Source organism: Neophocaena asiaeorientalis, unplaced genomic scaffold (assembly GCF_003031525.2).
Source record: "Neophocaena asiaeorientalis asiaeorientalis breed wild unplaced genomic scaffold, Neophocaena_asiaeorientalis_V1.1 scaffold607, whole genome shotgun sequence".
NCBI lineage: Eukaryota > Metazoa > Chordata > Mammalia > Artiodactyla > Phocoenidae > Neophocaena > Neophocaena asiaeorientalis.
Window position 1 is genome coordinate 1,800,464 of NW_020173405.1, and position 20,117 is coordinate 1,820,580.

Here is a 20,117-nt window from a genome sequence, read left to right on the forward strand (position 1 = left end):
CCTGGTCGCTTACGCGCTGGAAAGAATCCTCTAGCTCTTTTTTCTCTCGTTCCAAATCCACTTGGGCTTGTCTGGCCACGGACACCTGTTTGGTCACCTCTGCATTCTGTAAGAGAAGCACAGTGTCTCGAACTAGCGTATCTCCAGCACAAAGGTCATCTTCCTTCCGGAAGAAATGACGGCATTCAGACCGTGAGTGCCCTAGAGTCGGACACAGACATCACTTTCCCACCTAGAAGGAAGCTGTCACCTTCAGATGCTCAACTATCAACTATTTGCCAAAATGATAAAGATGGGGGATAATGCTAATGCTAGTGGGGCTGGCACCTAAGGTGGAGCTCGAGATACAGGAGGCCAGGGAGCTGCGGTTTCCAAGAAACGGTGGGGACGCCAGCCCTGGAGAAGCCACGTGGTGTAAGTCACCGTCTCCCCCCGTGCAGCGGGGCCTGCGCGTGCCGATGGGGGGCGGTGAGGGTCCTACCTTCCGCAGCAGGTCGGCGTGGTTCTGCACCAGCTCGCTGTACTTCTCCTTTAGCTTGCTGTAGCGCTGCTCGTTGGCTTGGGCTTTCCCTGTATCGTCAAGGACCAAGGTGAGGGGTCTGCACTGGCGGGGACCCTCTGCCCTCCTTCCAATAAGCCAGAACCCCTAGAAGATCGTCCCTTTTTTTCACAAGCATATATACCTTCTTCTCCCTCAAAAACCCTACTGAAATAAAGTCCCCTGGGAAGTCTTCTTTAATGAAGAATTCACCTAATTCAAATCCCTCCACTGATGCATGCCTTGAGCATTTCATGCTCGGCATTTACTTTATCAGGGTTTTTGGCTTTTATGCCACGAATTTTCTTAGGCTCCGTCTCCTTCCTCCTCCTCTGTAGCCCCATCTCCGTGTTTGCAGCAGGGCCTCAAGTGGGGCTCTCAACCTGCCCGACACCGATCTGCCCTTCTGACTGGCGACACTGGCATTCACGACGGCCTCCCGGGCAGACTCGAGGCGGGGGCTCTGGTGCCTGGCCTCAGCCTCCATCCGGGGTCTCACCGGGCTCCGCCATCCCCGGCCCCACCCTCACGCCCAGCCCGGTGCCAGCCGCTCACTCTCGATCTCCGTCAGGCTCCGCTGAGCCTTCTCCGTGTCCTCTCGCTTCTTCTTGAGCTCGTCCAGCTCGGCCCGTTGGAACTCGCTGTCGTCGGCCGCCTGCTGCCGCAGGTGCTGCTGCTCGGCCAGCTCGGCCTCCAGCTCGCTGATGCGGCCCTTCAGCTGCAGCATGGCTCGATGGCTCTGTGGGAGGGCCCGGGGATGAGCGCTGGGCGGGCCGAGCGGGGCTGACCTGCCACGTCTCCAGCGCCGACCACATCAACACCTGGGTCTTCCTAAGAGGCCCACTCCCAAGGCCTCACGAGAGTGGAGGCTTCTGGTCACTACAAGCCACCCCCCAGCAACAACAGGGGGTGACGGCAGGGGAGTTCTGGTCCTGTTAGAGGGGCCTGGGAGCCGTGATGGACCAGCTGGAATGAAGAAGGAGAGGACATTTGCCGGTCCCAGGGTAAAGCCTCAGCACCAGACACTGCAAAGTGCCAGCAGAGCTACAAGTCAAACCTTCTCGTCGCCAAGTGAGAAGAGGTCTCTCACCGCACAGCTTCACAGCCAGCTGGTGATCACAATTATCTCCCACTATCACAGGGCCCCTGGAGCGCAGCTTAAATGCTGCTCTCAAGGGTAAGTGCACTGGAAATGCATAACGACCTGGTCAAGATGTGGCCCAACAAGGGTGGATGTGAAGCAAATTTAATATTAAAAGCTGTCATGCTCCGGTGAAGCCCAGACGCAGATCAGAGCCCAGTTCATACCTCAGTCTTCATGTTTTCCAGCTGTGCTTTCAGCACACTGATCTCTCTGTACAGTTGATCAATTAAGTGATCCCTAGGAACAGAAGGACAGCAAGTTTGCTTCCACTGTGCTTCTATCCCTTGCCTTTTAAATGCGAGCTAGGAGACCCAGGGAGGAGGTTAAAAGTCGATGTTAATTTGGGAACAATTCTTTGAAATCCTGTAAGTTATACGCTAAGACTGTCAGTGTTTCCAGATACTAATCTACCACCCACAGGTCCATGGGTATTTCAGCCTCATTCGATTTTCCTCTGGGATTTTAAAGGGGCCAGTATTGGAAGGTCAAGACATTTACCCAAGAAGCCCAAGAATTCCTCTTTGGTTGGGTGTGGCAAGTGAGATCATGGCTTAACTTAGCTTTTGTACCATGTGCTTTAACTCCACAGCCCGGACTCACTTCTCGTCCTTGTTCACGCCATTCTGACTGTTGAAATTGAAGGGATCACTGCTGGAGGAGCTGCCAAAGATGTCATCGAACTTGCTGTCGTATGAATTCTGCGGCGACCAGAAAGGAGTAAGGACAAGGTTAGAGACCCAGAGAGGTCAGCGTGGGTCTCACGAGTGACACGTGGGAACGGATACTTTCTTAATCTGGTTCAGGTCCACTTACGGAGCTTGGGTTAGAAGGTGGCTGAACTTGTCCCAGGTCCTCCTGCCCTCCCCGGGGCCAACGGGAAGGCCTGAGCTTCCTCCTAAGTGGTCCTCACCTGCTGGGAGGCATCCATGTCCATGAGGTCATCCTTCTCTAAGACCGGCTCGCTGTCGGGGGATGAGGCCTCGGCTGGGATCACCACCACGGGGCTGATGTGCTCTGACAGGGCGGAGGCTCGTAGGAAGTTGGGTGGGTTCTGAAAAGGGAAGACACATCCTCAAACCCTGCCCACCTGCCAGCCTCTAAGACAGCCTCCAGGACTCAGCAGCTCCCTGGGTGTGTGGCCTTACCTCTGGCAGCTGAGGGATCTGAATGAGCCGCTTGAAGTACTGAAGGTTGCTGGAGCGGTAGAAGAGATCTTTCAACCTAAGGGTGGAGAAAAGCCTGAGGGCTGCTGGGGGTCTTCACCGGCCCCGAGGAGGGGACACCCTGCTTTCCTACTGCCTGCCCAGCCCCCGGGCACAGGCTGCCAAGGAGATGGGCTCCGTGGTGCTAGGATGAATTATGACGCTGCAGGGAGAAATTATTTATAGCCAGTCCTCACTGACTGGGGGAAGAGTAATTCAAACCACAAAATCCTTTGGAAGCGTAGACAGTCCCAAGACTAATTTCTGCGTCACCGTAGAATATATGCTGTTGTTTGGCAGATGTATCTTCCTAGCAATGTTTGGCTTACAGTAATATTAAAATAAATTTCTGAGGATAAACCAACTAATGATACGAAGAGGGAAGGGAACTTAATTACTAAGGTAGATCTCTTTTTAATGAATTCACCTTATTTGAGAGCTATTTGCTATCTCCTCAACTAGACCATAAGCTTCTAGAAGGCAGAGACTGGGCCCTGCTGAGCTAGGTTTAAAATAGTACCGGGCCAGACATAAAAAGGAACGAAATTGGGTCATTAATAGAGACGTGGATGGACCCAGAGAGTGTCATACAGAGTGAAATGAGTCAGAAAGAGAAAAGCAAATCTCGTAGATTAACGCATACATGTGGAATCTAGAAAAATGGTGTAGATGATCTTATTTGCAAAGCAGAAATAGAGACATAGACATAGAGGACAAATGTATGGATACCAAGGGGGAAAGGGGTGGGGAGGGAGGAATTGGGAGACCGGGATCGATACATATACATTATTGATACTATGTATAAAATAGACAACTGATGGGAACATACTGTATGGCACAGGGAATTCTACCTAATGCATTGTGGTAAAATGGGAGGGAAGTCCAAAGGGAGGGGATATCTGTATGTGTATGGCTGATTAATTCTGTTGTGCAGCGGAGGCTAACATAACATTGTAAAGCAGCCATACTCCAATAAAAATTAATTAAAAAATAAAGTAGTACCAGGCATGGAGGAATTACTCAGCAATATTGGTTGAAGAAAAACCATTTATACTGTGTCCTAATCTTGGATGAATATGGGAATAAATAAACCCCAATTTTTTCTCTTCCTCAGGTCTCCATTTTGAATCTAAACACTGAAGGCCAACAAAACTGACGGCACCAGACATATTTTCTGAGATATAATAAAAGAGGGTCAGGGATCTCAGCACCCTCTCTCTGCAGCACAGAATTTTCTCCAGCTCAGCCCAATAAACGAAACTCCTGGGGTCTCATGATAACCTTTCAGATGCCAAGGTTAGGACTGTCCCTGTGACATCACTGTTGCTTTCCCCGAATTCGGGGACATTGAGGCCTCAGCTGCCGTGTCTGTGGAAGAGAAGGTAAGGCGGCACTCATGGGAAATGCTTTTATAACCTCAAAAAAATGAAAGGAAACAGAATCACCTGACCACACGTTCCCTGCTTTCTGGGCTGGAGCCAACAGTAATAGGCCCTGCTGCTTTCCTAAGCTACTGGAATTTAACATTCCAGGAAATCGGCCCCAGGGCCTGTCTCCTAGCATTTAATAGGTCATTTTTTATAGAATAAAAATACGAGGCTTTTCAGATGGAACAAGGAAACCGGGAGGATAGCACAACCCCGAACTTGCCCTCTCTGATTGCTGCTCAGGAACCAGCAAAAGAAGCCTAAGCTTGGGATCCGGGGGTTGGGGGTGGGGGTGCGATGCTTTTCCTGCAGTCAAGGGTTAAGAAATTAACAAGGAAAAAACATCATGCTCATGCTTTTCCCGCCCCATCCTCCTGTCTCTCCCTCCATTCCGCTCCTTCTTCTTGGGGCATGCTTAATTGAAAGCTGAGCTGGACTTATCTAGTCACCAATATCTTTTCCCTAATGCACCAGAATAATTTGCCGTTTTGTCAGACAAGCTCTTCCTCTTCTAGACTAGCTGATTAGCTTATTAATTCATTCAAACATGACTGAACGCTATAGGCTTAATTGACTGCTGTGAATCAGGTGCTAGAGGTACAATAATGGGCAAGACAGTCAAACAAAAATAAAGTCATGCTAAGAACCAGGAAGGAAGTAAACAGGGTGCTGTGATGGAGAATATGAGGGTGGGGTTGGAGGAGCAGAAGGTAGGCAAAAAGACCCCAAATGAGGGGCCAGAGACTGCCTTTGTGTGGAGGTGACTGATTAGCTGATTAGCTGATTAGCTTAGATGACCTGGATGGAGCTGGCTAGGCTGGGAGGAGAGCATCCTGAGGACAGGGAACAGCACGTGCTAAGCCTCTGAGCGCAGGCTATGTTCCGGGAACTGGAAGAGGACCTTATGTGGCTGAAACACTTGGAGAACTGGAGACAAGGTCACAGATGGCGGGCAGGGGCCAGATCATGTAGGGGCCTTGCAGACCACAGAGAGGAGCTTCGAATTGATTCTCAGTGTAATCAGAAGCCATTGAAAGGTTGTAAGCAAGGGATTTATGTTTTTACAAGGTCGTTCTAACTGCTGGGTGGGGATAGGATTGCAGAGGGCAGGAGCTGAAATCCAGAGCATCCCGTCCATATCGGAGGGTCCTGGTAGACAGCAATGGAAGTGGAAGAGATGGGAGATATGAACAGAGACCTCTTTGTCAATTATCATCTGAACTTGCTAATAGATTGGACACGGGGAATGAGGAAAATGGTGAGTTCCGATCTCTGTCCTAAGTGGATGGTGGGCAGCATTTACTGAGATAGAAGGGAAAGAAAAAGGTTTTTGAAGAAAACCTAGAGTTTAGTTTGAGATGTAAGTTTGGTATAGTGATGTCAAATAGACCACCGGGGATGTGAACCTGGAATCCAGAGGTAAGGTTGGGCTGGAGTTATATCTTTGGGAGTTGTCAGCATGTATACGGTATAAAACCATGAGAACTTTGGGAGAAGAAAAACGGAAGAGGATGAAGCCCTGGGAATAAAGCAGGATGACTGAATGAATGAAACTGTCTTTCTCTGTGAGGTTTATTAGAGAACCGATAGCTTCCCCAGCCATTGGTAGCTTTGCTGCCATCTTCTTTTCCTTCGCTTTTTAAAGCATTAAAGCAGATACCCTCACCCCTCGATGATTTAAAAGCAAGTGCTTCCTGCATGGATTAATTGACTTTATAGCACTTTTAGATTCGCCTTCCTTTCTCTCACTTAAGCCGCTTACTTTGTGAACTGCTCCATGAAGCGGTCCCGGTGGCCTTGCAGGGTGTCGGCTGGAAGACCTGGAAGAAATTGGAAAAGACTAAGAGGGAATAGGAGGACCAGAGGGCAGGCAAGACACAGCGGGAAGGGACCATCCCTCCTGGGGCTGGGGGCCAGCCCTGCAGGAAGGCATTCTTGACCTAGAGTTGCCCTGGGACTGGTAACCAAGAGGGCCCAGTGGGGCCAGCAGGGACTCTGGGGCTACTTATCAGTCAGATCTTTCCTTCTGTTTGCTCCTGGACTGCAAGCCACTCTCGACAGAGCAGGATGGAAGTTACGTCGCTAACTACAGCAGCGGTGACCTGACCCAAGCAGCAGGGTGGACCATGGCAGGCCCCAGAGGTGGGCTCCTTCCGGGGGGTTGTGTGCACTGGGCACACTGGGTGAGGCCCAGCACAGACATGAGTCTGGAGAGATCAAGAGAGCCTGCCAGAGACAGGCAAAGACTGCAGGACTGAGACCCTTGGGTTCAGGGGTATATGGGAACTCTCTGAACTATCTCTGCAACTTTTCTGTAGATCTAAATCTATTCGAAAAGAAAATATTTATTTTCAGAAAAGCATATACTGTATGGAGCATCCCTTTTTCCCTGACCACACAGTTCTCGAAGGTCTTGTGTATTGCTCTGCCTTTAAAGAAGGCCTTTAAACCCAAATAATTACCTGTCTCTTATCACAACTCACCACTTTATAGAAGGAAGTGGGGATGTCCTAGTGTACAACAATGGTTCTGTAGTATCTTAGGAACAAGTTCATCTGTATTCAGAGCTTCTATGCAACTGCCTGCCTTCTTTTCTTGGGATTTAGTCTACCCTCTCTGCTTCCTTCAGACACGCCCCCCTGCTCCAAAACCCTTCTAACCCTTGAACATAGAATTCCAACCTCCCTCCCATGAAACCCTCCTACATTAATGACAGTGATGCTGCTTCCCTTGTTCTGGTCTAAATAACCAGACTACTCCTTGTCAGTGACCTGTTCCAGAGTACCCCTTGTCCTAGACTTCTGCAATAAAACCTTGCTAATATCCATTTGAGTCTTGATTTTTCTCGCTTTTCCATCATCCATGCACTCTGACTGTGTACACCCTTCACGATGGCCACCTCACAGTGTGACCCAGGGACCAGCCACATCAGATTCATCTGGGATATGGTTTAACAATGCAGACCCTGAGGAAGCAGCACCCACACACATCGTTTTAAATAAGAAGCACAACTAACAAACGTAAGGTAGATAGCTAGTGGGAAGCAGCCGCGTGGCACAGGGATATCGGCTCGGTGCTTTGTGACCACCTAGAGGGGTGGGATAGGGAGAGTGGGAGGGAGGGAGACGCAAGAGGGAAGAGATATGGGAACATATGTATATGTATAACTGATTCACTTTGTTATAAAGCAGAAACTAACACACCATTGTAAAGCAATCATACCCCAATAAAGATGTTAAAATATATCTATATATATATTTCCTAAAAAAAAAAAAAGAAGCACATAAACGGATAAGAATGTCCACAAGACCAGTAGTTTCCAAAATACATTCCGTGAAACTATCCCAAGGATCTGTGGCTAGGGGAGGTATGGCCTTCCATTGATTTGAGCAGCCGTTTTATATTTTACATTTCTCCACAAAAACCCATTTGTGCAAAGAGACTGCGCTGATGAACTCTTTGGAAACTGACGCCTTTGCTCCTGTGGGTCTAGGCCGGGTCTGTCCTCATCTATGTGGTCTGCAGCGTACATGACACACATAGATGTTGACGTGGTAGAGCTGGAGGTGGAGGGTGAGGACCACCCTGAGTCACGGCTGTGGCAGGCCAGGTGCTTCCCTGAGCACAGCAAGGCTTAGCCCTGCTCTTCTATTCTCAAGACAGCCGGGAGCTCCAGGGCCTTCTGGGTCAGGAGCAGAAAGCCAAGGGCACTGGGGGGAGCTGCTTCCCTCCAGGGACAGCCTCAGGCTGTGAACCTCCTTCCGGCCAGAAGTTTCCAGAGATCAAGCCCCGTATACTCACAGGAGTGGAGTTTGAAGAGAAGTTTGACAGTGTAATCATAGAGGTGGCTGCAGTCCAAGATGACCTGGATCAGCGGGGCTAGGCGGCACTGCCCGGCTGTCGTCACTGACACGGAACGGGACATGTCCAGGGAGTTGAACACTAGGGGACAGAAAGGGGAGAGGCAGCAGAGCTAGGAAATTAGAGGCGACCTTCTCAGACGGGAGAAGGCAGGAGTCTAACACACGAGGACCTATTCTGTGCAATCATGATCTCATGTGATGCATCTAACCCTTTCAGCACTCCTATGGGGTAGCTAAGAGTATCGCCATCATACAGGGGAGTAAGTAACTTGAAGGTGATCACAAAGCCAAGAAGCGGTTTTGCTGAGAGATGGTGAGTTAAAAGCCAGAGCCCCAGTGGCCAGCGACGTCTAGACCAGGAGCCTGTGGCCCTGGCAGCCAAGATGCTCTGTGTGTCACAAACAGGTGAAATGAACTTGATCTACTCTGTGCACAGCCCGGTGGGAGGGATTTACTGGGGGAGCATCCCGAACGCCTCCTTCCGGTCTCAGGAGCTTCATGCTTCCTCCCCCACCTCCCTCCAATATGGGCAGGAAGAACACATCCCCTTTTAAGGTTTCTGATTTAATGGGGAGGTGGGCTCTTGTTCAAGGGAAGCCCTCCGTTTTATGGGGAATCAGTATTTCAGGATCGAAAGGGGCTTTTGACAGCCAATCCAGCCCTCTGTCTCAGGCGTGAACTTGGTCTCACGGTGATCTTGACCCTGAGAAGCACCCAATCTGGTGGTGCAATAGAAAACATGTGGGGAAACTATCAAACATTGATCAGAACACGAAGAAGGAAATAATTCAGCCTTGGCTTCCTACTGGCTTGTCACAGGGTTCTTGGAACACCACAAGGAGGGAAATGCAGGAACCCTGGTGGACAGTCGGAGGAGAGGCTGCAAGGACCCAGGGCAAGGAGCCAGGAAGAGGACGAACCATCAGGATCAAGGCTGACGGAGGTCCTTGGGGAAGCCGGTCAACGGAAGTACTGCCCTCCACTCTCCCGGGCTCCAGAAAGCAAGCTGCTCCCACAGACCCCTCCACGTTAACCCCCTGCCCCTTGCCCCTAGCTCCTAAACCAAGCACCTAGATGCCTGGCCGTGGACCCTGAGTGCACACCACTGGCCAGGCCTGATTTCCTCCCTGCAGAGGCTGCCCACCACCTCCGGAGACCCTGCACGTGGCCGGCACCAAAAGACTTTCCCTGCAGTCCCTCAATGAGTGGGACTGCCCCGGAGGAAAGCCCAGAGCCACTGTGTTCGGCCTTCCCGGGCTGTACTAGTCCCTGTTAACAAGCTTAGTCTGTCAAGTGAAAGAAAAAAAAAACCCAAACGGTTCTAATTAAAAGGCAGCTTTTCTTCTTGACACAAATTAAAAGCAGCTGTCACTGCGAGGCGGCCATCCCCAAATCTCCTGGCTTCCTTAGGCTCCACGCTGGCAAGGAACCCCAGGCCGCTCCATCTCCCGGCCTGCCTGCCGCTTTCCAGGAATGCCCCTTGGCATCTAGTAACATCTAGAGCTGTGTGACCGCGGGCAAGTTACTCAACCTCTCTGTGCCTCCAGATGCTTTTCTGTAAGATGCAGATGGTTCTAATAGCACATACCTCTTAAGGGTCTTGTAAGGAGGTCTCGTAAGGATTAAATGAGAATGTCCTATAAAGTTCATGGCAACAGTGCAGTGGTCCTTCCCATTTGCTTTGAGATTGATTAAAATCACCTGGGGAAATTTGAAAACTACTAATGTCTGCCTGCAACTCCTCCATGCCCCCGTCTTTTTTAATTGGTCTGGGGTAGGGTTGGGGCATTAGTGGGGTTCAAAAGCCCCCCCAGGTGATTCTAATATGCAGCCAGGGTTGAAAACTATTTTCTAGCTCAGCGCTTCTCAAACTGTAGCATGCATCAGGATCCCCCCATAGGATCACTCCAGTAGAATTCTGTGATGATGCAAAGGCTCTGTACGTGTGTCCAATATGCTAGCCACGTGTGGCTGCTGAGTGCCTGCAATGTGGTGAGTGCAACTGAGGCCCTGACTTTTGAATGTTACTTAATCGTAATTAATTTAAATAGTCACACGTGGCCAGTGGCAACACTGTTGGACAGTGCAGACTTGGGGAGTTTGTTAAAACAGACGGCTGGGCCCCACCCGCAGAGATTCTAATTCAGAAGGTCTGGGGTGGGACCCGAGAGTGTGCATTTCTAATACGTTCTCAGGGGATGCCGATGCTGCTGGTCCAGGGACCACACTTTGAGAATCACTGCAAGTGCACCAAATAAATGTTAATTGTAATTGGCCCACGTTTCCCGCATTTGAAAATGCAGGGCCTCCTTCCGAAGGTTCTGGTCCCAATCTTACAGGGTCACAGACTAGGATTCAGGAGCTGGAAAGACTTCTTCTAATACCAGCTCTCTCGATTTCTGTGGCTCACAAGAGGTGACTGAGGATGGGGGGCAGGTGGGGAAACGTGTAGAGGACGCTCTTGATTCCGAATCACTGCTCTCCGGGGGATGAGAAAAACACCGCCATTTAACGATGGAAGAGTTTGTGCGAAGACTTGGGGGAGCTCTCTCTAGAAAACTCTAGCTAATTCTCCCCAGATAATTCCAGAGCATTCAGCTGGATGTCGACAGTATTTTTTAAAAATAAATTTATTTATTTATCTATTTATTTTTGGCTGAGTTGGGTCTTTGTTGCTGCGCACGGGCTTCTCATTGCAGTGGCTTCTCTTGTTGGAAGCACAGGCTCTAGAGCGCAGTCTCAGTAGTTGTGGCTCGCTGGCTCTAGAGCGCAGGCTCAGTAGTTGTGGCACATGGGCTTAGTTGCTCTGCGGCACGTGGGAATCTTCTTGGACCGGGGCTCGAACCCGTGTCCCCTGCATTGGCAGGCAGATTCGTAACCACTGCACCACCAGGGAAGCCCGTTGACAACATTTTATGAACTCTGTCCACCTGTTGTTTCTTCACTGCTGTTCATGCAGAAAGCAAGCATTCTAAACTTGGTTGTTGAGCACTTGCTATATGCCAGGCATGGGGCTAGAACAGAGGTGAGCAGGCATGGTTCCTGATTTTTGAGGAGGAGCTCAGCATCTATTGCTAATAACCCAAGTGATCAATGCATACGGAAACAGAGCCAGGTATCACGGGATGCTGGGGCAGAAAGGGTGACTGTGCAGGCCACCTGGGCAGAAATACACCCTGACGGCCAGCCCAGCTGAGCAGCACACAAGCCTGGGCCAAAGGACCAGCCAGTGCTGGGGCCACAGTCTAGGGTCTGTCAGAGGCCGGAACTGTCTTTGGACTCTTGGAGGCCTAGGCTTAGCAGGGAGGCCAGCAGGGTGGGGATCGCAGTCTTTCCGCTCATGTGAAAATGCCCTTGGGCTTCAGCCCCTCCTTGCACCAGGGCCAAGAGAACAGACACAGTGTGGGCAGCTCCATCTCCCTGGCCCTGAACTGCACAACTTGTATGGAGACGGGGGCTAGGCCAGCTGGTCCAAGCAGGGAACCAGGCTGGGGGTTAGGTGAATGCCCAGGAAAGCCTGGGCCAGACGGGAGGGAGAGACTCACCAGTTTGGAAGAGGTTAAGTTCACACTCCAGGTAGTCGAACATTTCCACCGTCAGCTGGAAACTGGACCCAAGAGGAAAGAGAGCTTATACTCCACGGCCCGAGGCCAGCGCTCCACCTGTCCCGGCCCCCAAGCCCTGTACTGCCGCCAGTGTACACGTGCACACACAGACACACACAGACACACACAGACACGCACACACACACACACACACCAGCTTCAATTCTTAGCCCCAAACTAAGTGGATATTAAGGCCATTGGAAGATCAAGCAGGGCGAATTCAACAGTGAAAGCAGCAAAGAAAGAGGGGAGAGGGGCACAGAGAAGGGAGGCCTGGAGTGGGAGGTGCCCTGGAAGGGTTCTTGAGGAGGCACCAGGAGTAAGTGGCCCCAAGGTCAAGTCACTCAGGGGCTTTAGTCCCCACCCCAGCCACTGCCCTTGCCCTCAGGTCCTCTGTGACCCTAACCGGAAGTGACAGCATCTACCCAAGCTTTCTCTCTCATCAAGTCCAGAATGTGAGGACAGCCACTTACAAGTTGTTAACATCACTCTCTCCGGCCTCATCCAGCTGCCGGTCACTCATCTGAAGGTTGCCTGGGAACCTAGGATTCTGGAAGGGAGGCAGAGGAAATCAGAACAGGGCACCTCAAGAGCTCTCTATACAGACCAACTAAGCCGACATCAAGCAAGCCAGCCCCGCTGAGCTCGGGCTGCAGCAGGTGGATTCTGCTTGGTACAGGTGCCTGCATGCTCCCTGGGGAGGTGTGGCAGCGCTCACAGCCTCACACACGCACACACAGGTCCTGTGATTGGTTCACGGCAAAGAACACCCACCGCCCATCATCATAGGGGAAGGCTTCATCCCAACCCTGGGACCCGGGGGAGGGCCCCTCGCTCGCAGCCCGTGCCACAGACATCTTCACTGTGGTGCAATGACACCGAGCGTGTGAGAGCAGTCGGTCTTCAACTTGACACCCACACCATGCAGGCAGTGCAGCCTTTGCTTATTTCCAATATGTTCTGAATACTATCCTGGCTTCCCGCTGCCCTCTGGCCATCTCCTGAAGCGGCTATTGTGAGCTCAGGGCCGGCAAACCCATTCTCACATTAACTTTAGCAAAACATAATCAGTAAAATAAACTTGAAGGCTGGAAAATATTACATCGAGCACCCACACAGTCAGGGGAAGTTATGTGGGATCATCAGCTGTCGAGTATCTGTATCCTGCTCTCTTCCTCGGTGTGGTCTGTCTGGAGCGGGTGGAACACAGGGCAGCAGGGCAGGTGGAGGGGAGCACAGAGAGATGGGTGGCCAGTCCACCAAGGGGGCTCTAAATGCCAGTGTGAGTTCTTCAGGCTCTGAAGAAAGAAATCCTCCACGCCGGCACCTCCGTCTCTGGCTGTAACACCCGGCGCTCTGCCCTTGCAGCCCCTTCCTGCCCTCAGGCCCACCACCCCTGCTTATCTGCCTCAGAGACTCAGGCCGGTGCCTTTATCCTTCCGGTCGCATTTACTTCCTCATTCAGTCGGGACATTATGATGACCTGGTCCCCTTCTCCATTTCCACCGCCAGCTCCCTAATTCTGGCCATTTTCCCTCCCACCTGGCATGCCATTCTTCCTTACCTCCTATGTGCCTCATACCCACCCTTCAAGGGCCACCTCAAGACCCACTTCCTTCATTCTGCCCTTTAGGATGCCATATCCCTCCATCATTTCAAAACTTCCCTGGCACTTTTCTGCAGGCACACATACCTGCCCGGCACTATTACACAGCTACTGCAAGTGTATAAGCTTCTCTCTCCGACAGATCTGTAAACGCCTAAAGAGTAGACCCTTTTTTCTTAATCTTATATGCCACTTGGCACACATGCATTTTTTACATGCATTAAGTGTGTAAGAAATACCAGCTAGGGCTTCCCTTGTGGCGCAGGGGTTAAGAATCCACCTGCCAATGCAGGGGACACGGGTTCAAGCCCTGGTCCGGGAAGATCCCATGTGCCGCAGAGAAACTAAGCCCGCGCGCCGTAACTACTGAGCCTGCGCCCTAAAGCCCGCGAGCCACAACTACTGAAGCCCGCGCTCCTAGAGCCCGTGCTCCGCAACAGAAGAAGCCACTGCAACGAGAAGCCTGCGCGCTGCAACGAAGAGTAGGCCCCGCTCGCCACAATTAGAGAAAGCCCGCGTGCAGCAAAGAAGACCCAACGCGGCCAAAAATAAATACTAATAAATAAAATAAAATTCAAAAAATCTTATATAAAAAAAAGAAATATCAGCTAAAGTCATATCTTGATTAGAAGGTCCTGTGTGGAAACTTACTATATAAATGGAAGGCGTTGTTTCTATTAACAGTCAAGTCAGTGCTTCTGAAGTATTTTTATAAGGCCACCTGGTGGATCGGGTTCCTCTTTCTATTTGCAAAATGGGGAACAAAAGGTGCAGAAGACCTGGGCCAAAATCCCAGGCCCCTTGTCACATCCCAGGGGCCTGACTGCAGTTACTCTATAAAACGTTTCCTCTTACATAGCTGGGATATGGTGTGAACACTCCCTAAGAAGCCAGGCTGTCTCATTACCTGGAAAACCTGACAATTAAGCCCAGCCAGGTGTGAGGGGACAGGGCGGGGAGCTGGGGGAAGCAGGGGCGGGGGGAGTGCATGGCTGGCAGTGGCAGCAGGATTGTTGCAAAGACTCACTTTGGTGTGGTACTCCATCTTCGTTCTCAGCAGTTTGAGGTAGATGCTGCAAAGCTGCCCATACCCCTCACTCAGGTGGCCCTTTCAGGATGAGGAAAGAAAGCTGGGTGTCAACACGAAGAACATTGGTTTGAAAGATCTACAGCCAGGATTTCTTTTTGAAAGAATATATATTTTGTGTGAGTATGAAAATAACATACATCCACTGTTGAAAATTTGGAAAACGTAAAAAAGTACATATGCAAACAAATCACTCTTAACCTAACCACCAGATAGAATCATATATACACTATTGATACTATGTATAAAATAGATAACTAATGAGAACCTACTATATAGCACAGGGAACTCCACTCAGTGCTCTGTGGTGACCTAAGTGGGAAAGAAATCCAAAAAAGAGGGGATGCATGTATACACATTGCTGATTCACTTTACTGTACAGTAGAAACTAACACAATACTGTAAAGCAACTATACTCCAACAAAAATTAAAAAAAAGAACTACAATGAGATACCACCTCACGTCTATTAGGAAAGCTAATATCAAAAAAAAAAAGTGCTGGGGAGGATGTGGAGAAATTGGTACCCTTGGACACTGTTAGTGGGGATGTAAAATGGTACAGCAACTGTGGAAAACAGCATGGCAGCTCCTCAAAAAACTACAAATAGAATTACCATGTGATCCTGAAATTCCGTCTCTCAGTATATACTCAGATGAATTGAAAGAAGGATCTTGAAAGTACTTGCACACCCATGTGCACAGAAGCATTATTTACAATAGCTAAAACATGGAGGCAACCAAAGTGTCCATCAACAGATGAATGAATAAACAGAATGCGATATACTCATACAACGGAATATTATTCAGTCTTAAAAAGGAAAGTCTGACACGTACTACAACATGAATGAATCTTGAGTACATTATGTTAAGTGAAATAATCCAGTCACAAAAGGACAAATCGTGTATAATTCCATTTATATGAGGTACTTAGATTAGTAAAAAATCTTGAGACAGAAAGTAAAACGGTGGTTTCTAGGGGCTGGAGGTGGGGAGGGGAATGGGGAGTTATTGTTTAATGGATATAGATTTCCAGTTTTACAAGATGAAAAATTTCAGAGATGGATGGTGAGATGATTATACAACAATATGAACGTACTTAATACCACTCAACTGTACACTTAAGAAATGCTTAAGGCAGTAAATTTCATGTTATGTGTATTTTACCACAATAAAAATTTGGAAAATTTTTAATAAAATGTTGATATACATTGAAAAACGAAATTAGAAAGAACATTTGGAAAATGTAAAAAAGTACATATGCAAACAAATCACCCTTAACCTAACCACCAGATACAATCATGGCTAACATTTTGGGGTTCACAAGGTTATTTTTTCAATTTAAACAGAGTTAATTTTTTAGGGGAGTTTTAGGGTCACAGCGAAATGGAACAGAAAGTACAGATTCCCCATGTCCCCCCCGTCCCCACACATACACAGCCTCTTCCACTGTTAACATCGCTCACCAGAGTGGGACATTTGTTATCATTGGTGAGCCTGACGCATTGTTATCATCCAAAGTTAAGTTTACGTTAGGGTTCACTCTTGGTGCTGTACGTCCTATGGGTTTTGACAAATGTATAATGACATGGATTTACCATTATAGTATCATACAGAGTATGATACTGCCCTAGAAATCCTCTGTGCTCCACCTTTATTTTAAAAGATAAAATGGGATCAATATGGTTTTTTTCACTTAATGTACTGCAATTTTTTCCATCTTCTTAAATTTTCTTCTGTATCATTATTTTTCGTGACTACCCAGTACATTTTAAGTCTGTACTGTAATTTACCAGACCAGCTCCCTACTGTTGTGTGTTTTAATTGTAGCCAAGTTTTTCTATGTAAACTATGTTTCGATGAACATTCTTACAATATCATCTTGTGTACAAACATCCTTTGGGTAAATTCTGGACGATGTTTCTCATTTAAGAACCTTAAGTCTCCCATCCTTAGTAATCACAGTCTGACTACGGGCTATCTCCTTCCTTTTGTCTCTCTATCTAAACACGGGAGAACAAACACCTCCTCCAGATGGATTTCAACAGACTAAGAGTACCTATGGTATTATACCTGGGATGGGGGTTTGAAATGGGACTAAACCCAGCTGGTAAAGAAGAAGCCTTCCCATGGAGTCTGCCCATGCAGTCATGTCCTAGGTGCCTGGGCAGAAGCTAGGCTTAGCAGACTCCCCATTATATACAAAAGAAAAGGGAAATGGGGCACACAGAACCTTAAACTGAATAACTGTGGCTCCCACGTGACTCTTGACTTCTACATTTTCTTCTAAGTGCATCTACATCCTCTAGCGTAGAGGAATCCTTTGAAAGGTGCCTCAAGGGGCACCAAAGAGAGTTGAGTAATCAAAGGAGTTTAAAAACATCAATGCCAGAGATGACAGTATTGCATAATGTATTAATTTTCTATGAAAATTCGTATTTTATGATATACTTGTTCATTATAGAAAAATCAGAAAGTAGTGAGAAGTAGAAAAAGCAAAAATATGCTCATCATCAAAGACAACTATACTTCATGTGAAAATGTATGAGGATCAAGAAGGTGGGGACCTCCCTGGTGGTGCAGTGGTTAAGAATTTGCCTCCTAATGCAGGGTACGTGGGTTAGATCCCTGGTCAGGGAACTAGATCCCACATGCATGCTGCAACTAAGAGTTCCCATGCCACAACTAAGGAGCCCGCTGGCTGCAACTAAGGAGCCCACCAGCCACAGCTAAGACCCGGCACAACCAAAAATAAATAAATAAAATGAATAAAAAATTTTAAAATGGATTATATTTAAAAAAAAAAGTAAAAGGTGAATGGATCAAAGACTTAAATGTAAAATGCAAAACTATAAAACTCCTAGAAGATCACAAAGGAGAAAACCTGGATGACCTTGAGTATGGTGATAACTCTAGATACAACACCAAAGGCACAATCCATGAAAGAAATAATTGATAAGCTGGGCTTCATTAAAATTAAAAACTTCTACTCTGGGACTTCCCTGGTGGCGCAGTGGTTAAGAATCCGCCTGCCAATGCAGGGGACATGGGTTCGAGCCCTGGTCCAGGAAGATCCCACATGTTGCAGAGCAACTAAGCCCATGAGCCACAACTACTGAGCCCACACACTGCAACTACTGAAGCCTGCGCGCTCTAGCACCCGTGCTCCGCAGCAAGAGAAGCCACAGCAGTGAGTAGCCTGCGCAACACAGAGTAGCCCCCACTCGCCGCAACTGGAGAAAGCCCACGCGGCAACTGAGACCCAACATGGCAAAAACAAACAAACAAACAAACAAAAACTTCTACTCTGCAAAAGACACTGTCAAGAGAATGAGAAGATAAGCCACAGACTGGGAGAAAATATTTGCAAAAGACATATCTGATAAAGGACAGTTATCTAAAACATACAAATATACTCCTAAAACTCAACAATAAGAAAACAAACAATCCAGCTAAAAAATGGGCCTAAGACCTTAACAGAAACCGTATGAAAGATGTTTAGATGGTCAATAAGCATATGAAAAGATGCTCCACATCCTATGTCAACAGGGAAATGCAAATTAAAACAATGAAACACCACCACATACCTATTAGAATGGCCGAAATCCAGAACACTGACAACACCAAACACTGATGAGGATGCAGAGCAACAGGGACTCGCATTCACTGCTGGTGGGAATGCAAAGTGATACGGCCACTTTGGAAAATAGTTTGGTGGTTTCTTACAAAACTAAACATACTATTACCATACGATTCAACTATGGAGCTCCTTGGTTTTCACCCAAAGGAGTTGAAAACTTAAGTCCACACAAAAACCTGCACACGGATGTTTGTAGCAGCTTTACTCATAATTACCAAAATTTGGAAGCAACCAGGATGACCTCCAGTAGGTGAATGGATACATAAACTGTGATGCATCCAAACAGTGGAATATTACTGAGCAGTAAAAAGAAATGAGCTATCAAGCCATGAAAAGACATGGAGGAAACTTAATTGAATATTACTACGTTGAAAGAAGCCAGTCTGAAAAGACTACATACTATATGATTCCAATAGAGCACAGAGGATTTTTAAGTCTTTGAAAATAACCTGTATGATGGATACATTTGTCCAAACCCACAGAATGTACACCACCACAAGTGAACTGTAATATAAACTATGGACTTTGGTGATTGTGATGGATGTGTCAGTAGGTTCATCCATTAGGCGAGGCTATGCATGTGTGGGGGCAGGGCAGGTATGTGGAAACTCTGTACTTTCCACTCAATTGTTCAGTGAACCTAAAACTGCTGTTTAAAAAAATAAGATCTTAATTTAAAAAAAAAAAGTAAAAGAAGTTTCTAACTTCAGAAACTCTTAGTCAAATGGAAGAGACAGACTACATAGGAAAAAAGACCTAAAAGAATTCTATTTTGGATAACAAGGCAGGCAGGCTAGGTAACTGGGTTGACTTTCCCACTGAAAACTACTAACAATATTGAGTGGAATATTAAAAATGCTTTGAAGGCATTAATGAACTTGCAAGAGAGTAAGAAATCCTCAGGCCAGGAACTGAGTAATTCAGATATTCAGAGAGCAAATGACTTGATGGGGTCAGGGAATGGTGGGGAGGGGGCACTTTGCCACACCAAGTGAACCTGAGTTTTGGTTTTCTGGGCCTTAAGGCCCAGGTGGTGAACAGGAGGCAGGGCTCTCACCTGCGCAACTTGAGGAGTCTAGTGGAAGAGCCAAAAGACTTCCTCCGCTGTGCAGGGGAATTAAGGGTAAATTGGAAATAACACACATGTACTCCTGCACTGAAGGAGTCGCCCCTGAGGACTGCAAAGAAAATCTACTGCCTTAAACCACTGTTGTGATCAGAGGGCGGAAAAAACTACTGCTGAGAATTGGACCCGTGAGCCAGTCCTCAAGGGGATCTGCTCAGAATTCACATAACTTTTAAGCTGAGAATTTAATTTAGAGTGATCTTAATGGATGCAAGTGCCAATTCCCTCTGGAGGAAGCTGCCTTTGTTAGAATTCAAAGAATTCCCACCAAAAAAATCTCCAGGAAAATGAGCAGCTCACAGTAGAAAAGTAACTAAATACAAAAAGAAACTACATAGCAGGAGCAAAATTCATCAAAACAACAGATGGCAGAAACAGACCTCTAAGGGCTTTAGATACTAGAATTATAAAAAGTGATATATAAAACCACTATATTTAACAAGCCTAAAAAAAATTAGAGACTGTTTCAAAATATATGCAGGGCACAATAAATTATAAAGAATGCCAAGCAGATTAGAAAAAACCAAACCAAACCAAACCTAAAATTCCAAGAAATGAGAATGATACTAAAATTGAAAACCTTATGGAGAGGTTTAGCAACAGATTAGACCCAGCTGAAGAGGGAATAAGTGAACTGAAAGCTAGATTTACTGAAATTATCCAGAATGCAGTATAGAGACAAACAAACAGGTAGAAAAAAATCAAATAGTGGTTTAAAGACATGGGGAATAGAGTGAGAAAGTCTAAAATACTGCTAACCAAAGCCTCAGAGGAAAACAAAGAATGAAGCAAATCAATATTTAGAGACAATGAGAATTTTTTGTAACTGATAAAATATAATAATCTACAGATTTAAAAAGTCCAAAGAATCTAGAATAAATT

General features: G+C 47.4%; 1 protein-coding gene across 1 annotated transcript in view; it reads right to left on the minus strand.

Moving 5' to 3' along the window:
* Positions 1-20,117, minus strand: part of LOC112401122 (huntingtin-interacting protein 1) — a 49,116-nt gene that overhangs the window by 22,470 nt on the left and 6,529 nt on the right. The window contains exons 4-15 of the mRNA XM_024747204.1: positions 14,413-14,493; positions 12,253-12,329; positions 11,720-11,781; positions 8,113-8,253; positions 6,074-6,131; positions 2,828-2,903; positions 2,593-2,733; positions 2,283-2,380; positions 1,847-1,919; positions 1,094-1,277; positions 482-570; positions 1-106 (exon numbers count right to left, since the gene is read on the minus strand). Coding sequence (XP_024602972.1) covers positions 1-106; positions 482-570; positions 1,094-1,277; positions 1,847-1,919; positions 2,283-2,380; positions 2,593-2,733; positions 2,828-2,903; positions 6,074-6,131; positions 8,113-8,253; positions 11,720-11,781; positions 12,253-12,329; positions 14,413-14,493 — 1,186 coding nt within the window. The remainder of the gene's footprint in view (positions 107-481; positions 571-1,093; positions 1,278-1,846; positions 1,920-2,282; positions 2,381-2,592; positions 2,734-2,827; positions 2,904-6,073; positions 6,132-8,112; positions 8,254-11,719; positions 11,782-12,252; positions 12,330-14,412; positions 14,494-20,117) is intronic.